Here is a 15,191-nt window from a genome sequence, read left to right as displayed (position 1 = left end):
AGAAGGAAAGGAACTGCTCATGATCCAAAGCATACCACTTCATCAGTGAAGCATGGTGGTGGTAGTGTCATGGCGTGGGCATATATGGCTGCCAATGGAACTGGTTGTCTTGCATTTATTGATGATGTGACTGCTGACAAAAGCAGCAGGATGAATTCTGAAGTGTTTCGGGCAAAACTATCTGCTCATATTTAGCAAAATGCTTCAGAACTCATTGGATGGCGCTTCACAGTGCAGATGGACAATGACCCGAAGCATACTGCGAAAGCAGCCAAAGAGTTTTTTAAGGGAAAGAAGTACAATGTTATGGAATGGCCAAGTCAATCACCTGACCTGAATCCGATTGAGCATGCATTTCACTTGCTGAAGACAAAACTGAAGGGAAAATGCCCCAAGAACAAGCAGGAACTGAAGACAGTTGCAGTAGAGGCCTGGCAGAGCATCACCAGGGATGAAACCCAGCGTCTGGTGATGTCTATGCGTTCCAGTCTTCAGGCTGTAATTGAATGCAAAGGATTTGCAACCAAGTATTAAAAAGTGAAAGTATGATTGTTAATCTGTCCCATTACTTTTGGTCCCTTAAAAAGTGGGAGGCACATATACAAACTGTTATTCCTACACCATTCACCTGATTTGGATGAAAGTCAGCAGTTCAAGCACATCTTGTTTGTTTCATTTCAAATCCATTGTGGTGGTGTATAGAGCCAAAAAGATTAGAATTGTGTCGATGTCCCAATATTTATTGACCTGACTGTATGTGTCCCCAAAGCGGCCTGTGTCCCCAACGCAGCCTACCCTGTGTAAGGGAAGAGAGATGAGATCCGCCACCTGGTTGATCAGAGAGCGGGGAACATAACAGCTTTCATTTCAATAGTGTTCCCCGCCGCGCGCCGTCATATACAGCCCCTCCCCCTTTTCCGGGCACTTTGATAGACAGATCACCCGTCCAATCCTGGGATGGGTGATCTGTCTATCAAAGTTCCCCAGGCGGGGGGGGCTGTATATGACGGCGCGTGGCAGGGAACACACAGCTATTGAAATGAAAGCTGCTATGTTCCGGGTGCTCTGATCAACCAGGCGGCGGCTCTACTCTCGCTTCCCCTACGGTCGCTCCCATACAGCACACACATATATATATACACATACATACACACATACACTGAGAGATCGAGATCTAACATGAGATCATACATAAAACAATCTTTGACTTTTAGGCCTCTTTCACACGAGTGTTCCGATCAGGTCCATCTGTCAGTTTTTCAGGTGGACCTGATCAGACAGTCCATTCACCCCTATGGACCAGGAGGCGTAAAACAGACTTGTGTTCGTTTACACCCTCCTACCGCTGATCTGGTCCATTAAAAACAAACACAAGGCGACCCGTCCTTCATGTAGGTAGATCGGTTTAGGGGTAGTAGGGTGTAAACAGAAAGCGGAGTCTGTTTACACCCACCCATAGAGCACAACGTGCTCTGTCCGTATCTGCTGTGCATAAACCTGTCATCCATTCACTCTGCTCTGATCAGCAGGGGATGTGAGAGAGGATCCCCTGCTGATTGAAATGGACCTTACTTTTCATTTTGAACAAAACAGAATGTACTTTAGCATTATTGGTCCTATAAGTAGGCAGCCTGAGAGCTCCAAAACAGATGGCACACTAAAGTTCTGTTGGACAAACATTACACATTTTTTCCTAATGGTTTACTAGGTGAACTCAAAGAGAAAATACTTTGTGCAACCACTGAAGCAACAGACATGAAAAGGAAAAGAAAAAAAAAAAAAGGATAGCCACAGCTGAATTTGACAATTTATTTTTAATTTAAAGAAGAAATATCAAGCAGTACCTTGTCCCATCTTCCCAAGTGCGTAGTAAAACTTAAAGCGATAGACTCTTGGTGCACAGCCACTTTACACCACAGATAGCACGGAGAAAAAAATATGGGTTAGAAGAAGGTAATACCTGTGTTCTACGTTGCCATCATGAATGGGTTCTGGGGGCACTCTCCACGGGCAGTTTACCCTACCACCAGGCAGACGTTTGAAATCAAACTGACAGCATATTTTCGGGTCAGGACCACATGTATGAGGAATGTCATAGCTGTAGAAAGGCATCATATGGCACAAAATGTCGGTGCTACTCCCCAAATCTATAATTGAAATAAAATGATCACTAATGAACTTCTACAATGAATGTGGTAGAGCATGGAGAACCCTAAAATGACAAAGTCTCAAATAAGAAGAAAAACAAATCAACAGTGACGCTTCACTCAATTAGCCAACAATATTGGCTATATGTGGGTGCATAGGCTTATAGCTTCATATTATGCATAATTAATTATGAAATTGTAAACAATGGTGCAGCTATACACATAGCAGTTAATTTTTAATTGTTCAGCATTTTATAATGAATGTGGAACCGATTGCTCATATGCAAGTCCCCAGCAATCTGCTGTTCACCAATTTAATGGTTTTGCACTTTTAAATAGGCCCAACTATTGAAATTGCGGTGGGCAGTTGCAAGGCATTTTCAATTAATTTCAACCGCCATGTCCATATGAATGCTTAAAACTAAGAGAGAAAAAAAATCAAAACCATCTGCGAACTGTTCGATTTCATGCAATGGTTTTCTTTTATTCAAACAAATTAGAAAGCCTCCAAATTGGCAAAGGTTTGGCCAGCATAAGAGCCAGAGGCGTAACTAGAACCCTCAGGGCCCCAGTGAAAGAAACCATGAAGGGCCCCTGACCCGTAGTCTGATGGGGATATTGCGACAGGAGGGGGCAGTATGACAAGGCTATTGTGACAGGTGGGGGGGTGGGGGTAGTGTGACAAGAGAAGGGTATCGGGGATAAGAGGTGGCACTGAAAGGAGGGTGGCAGTATGACAGGGGGATATCGTGACAAGAGGGGGGCAGTGTGACAGGAAAAGGGGACCTGCGAAGTATGGCAGGAGGGAAGCAGTGTGATAAGAGCAGTGTATCGAGGAGAAACTGTGAAAGGAGGAGGGCCATCTAACAAGAGGAACCAGTATGACAAAAAGGGGGAATTTGACGAGGGGCAGAATGATGGAGGGGCAGTATAACAGGGGGTATTGTGACAAGGGGCAAGCATGACAGGTGGGGGTCAGTGTGACAGGGGAATAGTATGACATGGGCAGTGTGATAAAAAAGGAGCTGTGTGGCAGGTGGGGGGGGGGGGGGCAGTGTGGCAGGTGGAGGGGGCAGTGTAATAAGAGGGGAGAAGAAAAGAATGGCTGCACATCAAAGGAACGTTCCAACGTGTTTATTCCAAAATAGCAAATAACAGCCAACAAACCAGTGTGCCCGAACCCAGGTGACGCGTTTCATACCGACCTCAGTTCTTCTTCAAACCAGGTTTGAAGTCAGTGTGAAACGCGTCACCTCCTGGGTTGGGGCACTCTGTCTTGCTGGTTGTCATTTACTATCTTAGAATAAACACGTTGGAACGTTCCTTTGGTTTGCAGCTGTTCTTTTCTTATCATTGGTGGCGAGCCGTGGCTTGCATCCAGCACATCCAGATTTTAGTGAATGCTCGCCTGGAACAGTGTTTTCCTTCTGTGAACTGATATAGGGGGGCAGTGCGACAGAAGAGGGGCAGTGTGACAGGGGAGGGGAAGCAGTGTGATAAGTGGGGGTGTGACAGGTGGGGGGGCAGCGTGACAGGTGGGGGGGCAGCGTGACAGGTGGGGGGGGCAGCGTGACAGGTGGGGGGGGCAGCGTGACAGGTGGGGGGGGCAGCGTGACAGGTGGGGGGGGCAGCGTGACAGGTGGGGGGGGCAGCGTGACAGGTGGGGGGGGCAGCGTGACAGGTGGGGGGGGCAGCGTGACAGGTGGGGGGGCAGCGTGACAGGTGGGGGGGGCAGCGTGACAGGTGGGGGGGGCAGCGTGACAGGTGGGGGGGGCAGCGTGACAGGTGGGGGGGGCAGCGTGACAGGTGGGGGGGGCAGCGTGACAGGTGGGGGGGGCAGCGTGACAGGTGGGGGGGGGGCAGCGTGACAGGTGGGGGGGGGGGCAGCGTGACAGGTGGGGGGGGGCAGCGTGACAGGTGGGGGGGGGCAGCGTGACAGGTGGGGGGGCAGCGTGACAATGGGGGGGCAGCGTGACAATGGGGGGGCAGCGTGACAATGGGGGGGGGCAGCGTGACAATGGGGGGGGGCAGCGTGACAATGGGGGGGGCAGCGTGACAATGGGGGGGGGCAGCGTGACAATGGGGGGGGGGCAGCGTGACAGGTGGGGGGGCAGCATGACAGGTGGGGGGGCAGCATGACAGGTGGGGGGGCAGCATGACAGGTGCCGGACCTTACAGAAGAAGCCTAGATGCAAGAAGCCGCAGCCCTTGTACATACTGCTTCCCTGTGATGTCCACAGGATGTCCCATCTGGCTAGCAGTTCACCTCCCGAGTGTCAATGTATACAGTGGAGGGGAGGGGCTTCTGACCTGGGCAGGTATTGGCAAGAGTGTACAAGCAGAGCGACTCACTTTTGAACTGAATCTGGTGCCTAGCCAGGTCAGAGGTCCCTCCCCACTGACATTCGTGAAGTGAACTGATAGCTGGATGGGACATCCTGCGGACATCACAGGAAAGTAGTATGTACAAGGGCTGCTGCTTCTTGCATATAGGATTCTGGATTCTAGCCAGTATTCCGGATGGGACATCCTGTGGACATCACAGAGCATCTGATCACCCCCTCCACTGTATAGTTAGCTGCCAGCCGCAGGTACAGGGGGAGATGCTGGGTCTTGAGGCCCTTCCACAGTGGTGGAACGCCAGGGCCTGGTCGCAAGTGAGACTGCTGCGACCCTGGTAGTTCTGCCACTGATAAGAGCTAATCCACTGGTGTAGGAATTTTCTCTCTTCTTTAAAGTAACCAATAGATTTTAGCAAACAAAACTTGGTTCTGAACACCTAGCAGGAATGGCAGATGAAGGCACGTATGCAATGTTATCATGAAATTTATGACGAAGAAAAAAAGAAAGTACAAAAAGCAGAGAACCTTAACAGTAGTTTTCTTTCAAGCTACCCCTACCAGTTCTATCATTTCCTTGTCGTCTTCTCCCTCATCTACAACTCCTGAAGACCCTGTTGGTAACCCCAAAGATGACACTGTCTACCCTGTTGGTAACTCCAATGATGACACTGCCGACCCTGTTGGTAACTCCAATGAGGACACTGCCGACCCTGCTGGTAACTCCAATGAGGACACTGCCGACCCTGCTGGTAACTCCAATGAGGACACTGCCGACCCTGCTGGTAACTCCAATGAGGACACTGCCGACCCTGCTGGTAACTCCAATGAGGACACTGCCAAACCCAGTTGGTAATTTCAATGATGACACTGATGACCCTGAAGCACCATCACCCTTTGAAGGATTTGATGACTAAAATGTTACTCTAAATGTCTATTCTATACCTTTACTTTTTGGGCACTGTGCATCATTGTATCCCGTACAGTACAGTATTTGTTAATATTTTTGTGTTCTGTACTTATGCAAATTAAAACAACGTTATTGCATTGGAGTTTTGTGTTTAGACCTTTTTTTTTCAGACTACAGTACAGTAGTTAAGAATGCTTAAAATATTGATTACTTGTGGCGCCTCGTTTAACGACCTGGTCGCCGGAACGGAACCTGTACTCTACAAACTGTATGATTGAGTCGGTTCTGATACCGCTGTTTTACTAACCTGAGAGCTTATTCTAAATAGGAAACCTTAATTTTGTTTGCAAATATTAAAAATTCTAACTATAAGCAAAAATGAGTCCTTACATTTAAAGAGCACCTGTCGGTTCAGATCCATCATTGCAGCACCTGTTAGTGGGCATCCACTCACCAGCTGCCGACACGTCCCTCACCTTGCTGTGTCACTGCCGCATCACCAGCCGTCCCGTTCAAGTGAATGGGACAGTCAGTGAGTCAACAGCGGGTCAGAGGAGGAGCCGCTGCGGGACAGATGACAGTTCCTCTTTACAAACTATGATTAAAGTTGATTTTTTTAAATCAAGCCTTTTTACTAGTGATATAAATCAAATCCACCCTGTTTCAGAGAGCTGTGCAGTGGCCGTGACTCCGCACGATGTATACTAGCACATTATGCAATGACCTTGCAGGGGATATGGACACACAGCTCAGCTCAGGAACTTGCCAAGTAAGCACCAGGAGCAAGGAAGCAGATAGCTCCAGCATGGGGACTGCCAAAAGAGAAGGTATGGGACCGTTCTGTGCAATATCATTGCACAGAGTAGGCAAATATAACATCTGTATTTTAAGACAAAAAAAGTAACCTTTATCATCGCTTTAAGCAGCATACTAGAGAATAGTGTTTGGAAAGTGTAAGTACACCGCATAGTGAGCACTTTGGGAGCCAAATTTTAAAGCAGCAGATCTTTTGACAGCAGCCATAGCAGTAAGTGTACCAGAAACAAATCTACAAACCAAGTTTTTCAGCAAAATGCCATTCTAGGATATATCTATCTATCAAATTTGGAACACAAGCCACTGTATAATATACAACTATATTTTGGCTACATTATTTGTTTGGACTGGTTTTTCCACATTCCACAGAAATTAAAACAGCAGGTATTTGGGGAAATGAATGTTAGTGCTAATTCAGTACCCAATCAATAAGATATGTTATGTGTTTGGCAGTTTTGCAGCCCCGATCAGTAGTGACCTAGATAAGTAAAGAGGAAATTCTGTTTCTAACAAAGCACCTACCTTATACCTTTTCAGGCCCGGCACTATATAGCACTCAGGCCTATAATATCCAAGTAAAAAAAAAAAAAAAAAAAAAAAAAAAAGAAGAGGAATATAGAACAGATACAATGTTTTGAAATTTCAAGCAATAATGATGACCTGTAATAAAATTACCAATGTAAACTAATGCTTGTCATAAAAGCTTGCTTACCCCAGTTTTGTCTCCAAAAAAATTCCAACGTTTTTTTTGATGAAAAATGTTTCTTGACCGAATAATGGATCCGCTGGATAAGCATGTTGGACAGCCCTGAGCGTTTTAGAAGGTAAGCCATGGTTGGAGAATGTCCAAATGGATCCACTGCCCAACCTGATTTTGGCTTGACACCTGTTCAAACAAAAGACAATTAACAGAACAGTTATCCAAACCAGTGTTTCTCAACTCCAGTCCTCAAGACGCCCCAACAGGTCATGTTTTCAGGATTTCCCTCAGATGAAATGGCTGTGGTAATTACTAAGGCAGTGAAACTGATCAAATCACCTGTGCAAAATAATGGGAAGCCTGGAAACATGACCTGTTGGGGCACCTTGAGGACTGGAGTTGAGAAACGCTGATTCAAACAAGGCATGCTAAAATATAAAAGGACATTCAAAAATTGTTTCTCTATTTGATGAAAAAGGGCAGTGAAAGTAAAAGGAGCATCATTTAAAATTTCATCTATTGTGTTGCTATTCCAGAACAGCTAAAGGATTTTGTCCTAAAGTGAGTAAACTTTTGCAGTGCATTAGAAACTACAATTTTAAGCTAAAATAATGTCAGTCAGATTACTTCTAACTACTGTGAAAAAGCACTTAAAAGTAAAACTATAGGCAAAACGTTTCTTTTCATTTTGTATAGAGTAAGGGAGGTTATAACCCCTGTAATTTTTATTTTAGCCATCTGTGTCTCATTGGGGAAATGTACCTTCCTGTCCCATAGCCAAACAGGGAGTGAGAGGAAATCCCTGCAAATTAAAGGAATCCATTGCCCCACCCCCCCGGGTCACAGAACTAGTGTCCCCATTGGAAGATTTCCCCTCTATTACTTTTCTGGGGACAATCCAAAATGTGAGATTTTCTTTTACTTTCATTTTTACAACTGACAGGTGTTATTTTCCCTCTCCACTCTAGCCACAACTAAAACCGTAATGCTAATCTGGCCAATAAACACTCACCAGATGTGTCCACATATATCCAAACTGAACTGCAAGGTTTAAACAAAGTAGGTATCGTGTATGTAGAATTTTTTATATATGCAGTTCTAAGTACAGACACACTTTGATGTGGATTAGAGTACTTCAAACACTCTAAACAAGCTAAAATTGCACACAATTGGGACCAGCTACCCAATAATGCAAAACCTACCTAATAAAGTAGTATTAAACCAAAAATTTAAAATGTAATATACTGCAGATTTTTTGGGGATAAAGGTTTTACATAAATAAAAGTTGATAATTTTAAGTTCCCTTGCCAGTGTTAAATGGTTTGCCTCATCTCTGTAACCAATACATTCTGCTGGAAAGCCTGTTCTTTTGAAAAACAGACATACTGTCTGGATCCCCAGGTAAAAATAAAAGAAAGCCTAAAAAAGAAGATGAATACAGCTAAGAAATGGTAAACTGCAGTATAATAAATGTTTGCTTATGGGTTTAATACCACTTTAAAAGAAGAGTACAGAATATTTTTAGTATGCACATACTTTGAGATGTTATCACGGACTTAAAGTGGATGTAAACCCTCACATATACCCAATGGAGTAAACAGCCTCAGATGGTCGTACATAAGTTTTATATGTAAATGTGCTGTCTTCAACTTTCTAGAGTGGAAGTGCACATCGTGTTAGAACTTTCTCTTCCTGTTCCACTACTGGGTGTGGATTCTTGGTATACACTGTGTGACAGCTGATTGGAGAAAAGGCACACATCCCCCTCCACAAAAGAAGAGGAAGGAAGAAATGTGCAGAGCTGTGCTGTGAATAGACCAGCTGTCGGCTTACCACAAAGCTATGTCCCCGAATCAGAGAAGTTCTAAAGCACTTAGGTTGATGTAACAAACCATTCAGCAAACAGATGAACCCAGGAATTTGCAGCCTCTCCCCACTATACCATGTGATCTCACAAAATACAGGATCATATAAAGAGCTAGATGCTCCACATGGCATAAAATCATATATAAAGTTCATTACAATAAATGAAAACTATTCAAAAGTCCGTTTCGGTGTGGTGACTTTACAGCGTCAACTCCACCCTACATGTTTCATCACAACTGACATCGGGGGCTCGGAGGGGACGCCCGTACAACACGCATTAAATACTGGTACTGTGCAATGGAAAGCAGGGAAGTGACAAACAAGGAAATGGGAAGCCAGGTCATGAAACCAAGCCTTGCGATCAACAAAAGTCAGACACTTTTGTTGATACTGAGGCTTAGTTTCATGGCCTGGCTTTCCATGTCCTTGTTTGTCACTTCCTTCCATCAACCTAAGTGCTTTTTGAGTTCTCTGATTCAGAGGGTTTTGGCTTTTCGGTTAGCCTCTTGTGTGAAATAAGGTGGAGGAGCAAGCAAGTAGTGTGGATTACATCCAATTGAATCCCTTTCATCCTAGCACTTTTTTACACTAAATTATGAGACCTTTTCTCACTATTTTATGGTGAATGGGCTTGTTTTTATTGAACAGAACTTGCATTGATAATGATATACATATTTTGATTAGCGTTGCAACTGTTTTTTCTATGCTATATAACCATTTATATCTAGTGGTGTGCTAGCTGCTTTTCTTTTTAATTGAATAATAAGCACAACCCAATCTTTTTTTTTTTTCACATCATGAAGCATTGTAAAAAAGGTGCAGAGCCTTCGCCATAATTAAAAAAAAAATAAAAAAAAAAAACTGTCTTGGCAGTGCTCTAACATTTCACCACTGTAGAAGAACCACCAAGCCAAAAAGTTCCAGGCCAGTTCTGACATTAGTAGGGAAGAGAGTTGAATTTTTCCTGTGGTATTGCTGACCTTTAACATGTTTGCTTATACCTGCACACATTTTAGAAATTTGATAACCCTCCTTGTACGAGTGCACGTGATCTTGTCAGAGTTGTGGAGGACTGTACACATGTTTGGATGAGCTTGAATATGTGATGCATACTGAAAAATCTTACAGCTAGTACTTGGGAGTTTGTCTGACATTCACAGTGACTTTTAAATGGAAGAAGGCGTGTCCAAGAGTCTAGGATAGATTCCAAATTATCACAATTCCCTGTGTATGTCCACCTGCACATAACCAACCACAGGTATTGCCAACCAAATAATAATAAGACCTGATTTTTTTTACAAACTACATATAGTCTACAAAGTCGATCTGAAATTGGGTCATCTAAAAACTGTATTGATGGGCATCCTAAGAGTATCTTGGAACAGGGAAACTGTATAAACTGTTAGCAAAAATAAAATAAAAATGACTTTACCAAGGTTATTCTCCAGCCATTGGTGTCCTTCAATTAACTGATCAATCAATGAAAAATAGTGGGAAGAAGCTTCATCTGCCATTACCCATCCACCCGTAACAATTTCAAACTGCTTCTGCTCGATTAACCTGTTAATCACATTAAAAGGTAAATATTAACACAACATATAATGTATTAAGGACAATCTAATTACTTAAGAAGTCTACTCTTCGCTTTTATTGTGAGTTATCTAAAACATGATTACTAAAATCCCAAGTTACCAACCTCATCCCTGCACTCACAAGATTTACATCCTCATTAATCTTGCCATCCTCAAATCCTGAAATTAGATAACAGTGAACCAAGCAAATTTACCTGCCCTCTAATTATCCCACATGATAATACTAAATATTATGAGTTAGACATACTGAGGAGAAAGATTACTATAGAACATTGACTGCTGCATCTCAGTACTGGTTTTTCAGTGTGCCTTAAATAAAGATTTCACTTCTTGGACAAAAAAAAAAAAAAAAAAAAGGGAAGAAGGTTGGAGAACATTTACACTGCAACACTGACCAGTCAAGTTTGCTATAACCTGTTTTAATGTAAGGGTATTCCAACATCCAAAAAAAGTAGGTGCTCTTTAAATACAGCAAAGTGGCATGCTTTACCATTTCTTATCCAACAATGCAGTTATTACTTTGTAAGAAAAGTGGTCATTTATAAAGGCAAAGCCACTGTGTTTCACGGCTAAATGCAGTGAAATGTAACCATTTCATATTGTCAAGATAGAATATTATATATATATATATATATATATATATATATATATATATATATATATATATATATATATATATATATATATATATGAGAAATGTGTTGTGCTATCAATTAAAGTGCATATAAGTACCTTAAACTGGAGCATGAATGTATTATGCTAGGTATGACCAGTGGTCCTGACTGGACACCCAGTAGTCAGAGGGGTCTTTTGTTGCTTAGTAACATTTTTGTTTATTTCTAGATAAAGAATCTTCTTGAACACTAATACAGTAGCTGTGTGTGCATAACCTCTGCCTCATGCAAAGTATACAAATAGAATAGGAGCACTTGCAAGAAGTTCCATTTTCAACAGGACCCAAAATAATTGGTAAAATCTTTGATATTGGGATTTTTTCGATGAGCAAGTTTTGGTTTGCAAGGGAGAGTTGATCTCAAATGTGAATCATAATCAGAGAATTAGTGTTCTTTGTTAAAATGCTTTAATAAAAGACATCAAAGCTGTATACAGTCCAAAGAAGGGTTGCTACTTAATTTTTTTACGACAAACTATAAAAACACAAAAGAAAAAAATTGTATTGCACAGGTCAGAAAACATAACTAATCCATTTGTAGCAGGAAAGGTGTTGGTGGAAGGTGATGCCAGACTCATACTGTCTTTGCAAGGGCAGCCGGTTTTGTGTGGTGCAAGATCTACTAAAAATGCTGGTTGTAGCTTCCTGGGCCTATTCAAGACATTCTACACTTGTAAATATTCTTCAAGAATTCTGCATGACAAAACTAAATATGTGGAAAAAAGGGTGTGCTACCAATGATGGTACTGCTGTTGCTGACCCTGGTGCCCACTGGTAGTAAGGGTGAAGTTACCAAACAGTTTGCTATTGTAGACTGGACAATATCAAAAAACAAAAGCGTTGGAAGCTCTCAGCTATGCAGGAACTGCCTTGTATTTATGTAAAATACTAGGCAGGCTCTGATTGGCAAATGTCAAGAGGAGGAGGGCATGACATCACAATCTCCCATTTGAAAGCATGGGGTATCCCTGAGTTTCCCAGAAAGGGAGACACAGGAGTGTAGGGGATTTGTTAAGAGTGCCAACAAGATACATTTTTTTTAAAAGCTACATTTATTATTATTCCATAGAAAAAGTATAAGAGAACATTCTAAAAACATGTATACAGTGCTGTCAAATTTGTCATACAATCAACAGAACCCAGGAAAGGGATGGGATTGACGCATTTCACCCAATATTGGGCTCCTTCAGAATAAATTGCTGCCTTTTGGGCCATCTCTGCAGCTTGTATGGTGTCTCATTTTTGGCTATACATATAGCCAACACAAATTATGACCCATATTTGCTAACTGGTGGTATTCCATCTAAGCCTTTTTACCATGCTCCCCTTCTATCTTTAGCCATATATATTTATCATCAAAGTTATTATTTTCTAATAGCAGCTTTTAGGGTAGAATTATGGTAAATTAGCTTTTGTAACAAACTTCTGCTATGTTTGCCTTTCTGGGTTAATTATGTGAACCTCAAGTGGATCCTGAAGAAGCCCAATGTTCGGCGAAAAATGCATCAATCCCACCACATTCCTGGATTTTGTTGATTGTATGACAAATTTGGTAGCACTGTATACATGTTTTCAGAATGTTCTCTTATACTCTACGGAATAATAAATTTAGCTTTTTAAAAAAGAAATTCTGTTTACTATTGGCTGTGGCACTTCTGTCTCCCCCTTTCTGGGAAACGCTTGGGATAAACTATGCTTTTCAAAGACTGACCTCTGAGGATTGTGCCACCCTGGTTTGATTTGTACAAGCTCCCCCACTCAACTTTTTTACATCACAAGCTCCACTTCGGCCAATCAAAGCAAGGCTAATAATCATCGACAAAAATACAAGGCAGTTCCTGAGCAGCGGCGGGATGGGAGTGAGTGACTCATAAGGCTCCAGAAGCAGAGGGTAGTCGCTCCAACCCTTCCCAAAGAAAGAAGGGGTTTTCTTCAAAAAAGGTTGTACGACTCCACAATGAATTTCAACATGCCCAGAGTAAAATTCAAGACCGATTTCATCAGCTCTGCAAAGCTTTTTTTTTTTTTTAAATCAGAAAAGTTTAGCTGAAAAGTTTGTTTTAGCCTTATTAAAAAATGATATGTAAATCATCTCTACAGTATACCTTAATTAAATCCCACTGGCAATGTTATCGTTATGTTTTCCACAAATTAGTGCTTACCACAGTTCTGGAAAATAATTAAGCAAAAATAAATATTTGTTTTTACTAGGTCACACGGCTTTGCAAACCATTAACTTGTTTGGTAGTGCTAAACATTTTCTATTAAATTTAGGGGCAGATGCACAAAATTAGTTTCTAAATAAATCCAGCAATGTATCAGTTGTTTCTGCTATGCACAAAATACTTTTACCCAGCATCTAGTTTTCACTGCCTGTGTCTAACAAAAAATAGGCCAATGCAGTGTACCCTAGTGCTGAGATCTCATTGTGGGACCCGCATGCTATTGGAGCACAGGCTCCTTGGAAAGATGATGCGGTAAGTACACAGCAGAATAAGTTCTTTAATATATTCTTCCAGCAAAGAGGCATCTAGGATGTAGTCCAAAACCCAGTGGGTCTTGGCCATGAAAAGCACAGTTAACCATATAGGTCAAAGACGTTTAAAATTATGCCTATACGTGTTTCACTCTATTACATAGTGCTAAAAGCACTAAGGGCCCATTCACACCAATGCACTGCAGTAACGTATATTACATACATTGGTACGCAATGTACGATAACATACTGCATTTGCATTGTTGTGATGCAAAATTTGCTTTGACACTATACTAAAGGTTAACAAATGGGTTCCCTTAATGCAACATGTTAAATGCAACATAATTAAGGGTGTGTTAAACACACTAAGAGGAATGCAAAAAGGAGGTCTACAGCTAAAATTACTGCCCTCAATCTGACCTTCCAGGTTATACCTCACATGCATGGTGCAATTTCTGTTTACATATTATACCAGACCAACACTTGCGTTAACCTTTCCGTGTGAGAACAGGGGTGTTTTATATTTTTATTGCTTTTTTTTTTTCTCATTTTTATTGTTATCGCAGGGAATGTAAAATATCCCCTATGAAAGCAATAGGCAGTGACAGGTACTCTTTTTTTTTTTTAGTTATAGGGTCTAATAGACCCCTATTAGACCCTATAACTCTCCTCTGCTCTCAAAGCATCAGACAACACCAAGATCGGTGTGATAAAATGCTTTCCCAATGGTGCTGTTTATATCCGGCGAAAGTCATGAAATGCTCGTAGCTTCCAGTTTCTTAGGCCATAGACCAGCCGTTCTGGTCTCCAATCAGCACTATGGTCAGCTGACGGAACAACAGTCTGCATTCTGGGGTTCCCTGTTGGGGAGCCCAGGGGAGCCTGAGAAAACCATGGAAGACGGTTGAGGGGGGGGGGGGGAACGTTCCCTCCCACTGCTTGCAAAAGCAGTCTAGAGGCTAATTAGTTGCTATGATTGCTTTTACATGAAAGCCAACCGCTGGCTGAAGAGAATGATACCAAGATGATCCCTAAACCTGCAGGCATCATTCTGGTATAACCACTCAAAGTCCAGCAACATACCAGTACGTTGTTGGGCATAAATTGCAATGTTCTTTATTTCATGCAGCCTGTGGGCTGAATGAAAAAAAAAAGAATGATCGGTGGGTATGCCCACCATTAGAATACCGCCCTTCATCCACCCACTTCTAATGGACATACAAGCACCATTTTTTTTTTTTCTTTTTTAACTGTGGTGGTGTGTCAGGTACTCATCGAGGCAGAGTTGCTGAGAGTGGCTTCCCTTGCAGCTGGGCGCACAATACCCCTGGAGGTGGCACAGCGGGTATCAGGCACGGAGAAGCACGGGTCACCAGCATGTTGGGGATGTAGCAGGAAGGTCCCAGATAGGAAGTCCGTGCAGAACAACTTCACACTTGACAGGAGCTGCCCTTGCAGGAACCCATTAGCGGAGACTGGAGATGGAAAACTGGTGCTGGATCAGAGATGAGTCTGGGGGTCAAACACAGAGGCAAAGTCCAGAAACAGGCCAGGGGTCAAACACGGTAGGTCAGGCAGTAGTGAAGTAGGCTGATAATCAAACACAGGAATCAGGCAAAGGCAGAGTCCAGAAGGAGGCCGAGGGTCAAACACAGGAATCAAGCAGGCAGAG

General features: G+C 42.6%; 1 protein-coding gene across 2 annotated transcripts in view; it reads right to left on the bottom strand.

Annotated features, from left to right (window-relative positions):
• Positions 1–15,191, bottom strand: part of MAN2A1 (mannosidase alpha class 2A member 1) — a 314,922-nt gene that overhangs the window by 167,485 nt on the left and 132,246 nt on the right. For both annotated transcript variants that reach the window (XM_073624602.1, XM_073624603.1), the window contains exons 5-7: positions 10,211–10,338; positions 6,925–7,098; positions 1,961–2,147 (exon numbers count right to left, since the gene is read on the bottom strand). In XM_073624602.1, the coding sequence (XP_073480703.1) occupies positions 1,961–2,147; positions 6,925–7,098; positions 10,211–10,338 (489 nt within the window). The remainder of the gene's footprint in view (positions 1–1,960; positions 2,148–6,924; positions 7,099–10,210; positions 10,339–15,191) is intronic.

The sequence above is a fragment of the Aquarana catesbeiana genome, linkage group LG01, assembly GCF_042186555.1.
Source record: "Aquarana catesbeiana isolate 2022-GZ linkage group LG01, ASM4218655v1, whole genome shotgun sequence".
Lineage (NCBI taxonomy): Eukaryota > Metazoa > Chordata > Amphibia > Anura > Ranidae > Aquarana > Aquarana catesbeiana.
This window is presented reverse-complemented; position numbering and strand designations above follow the sequence as displayed.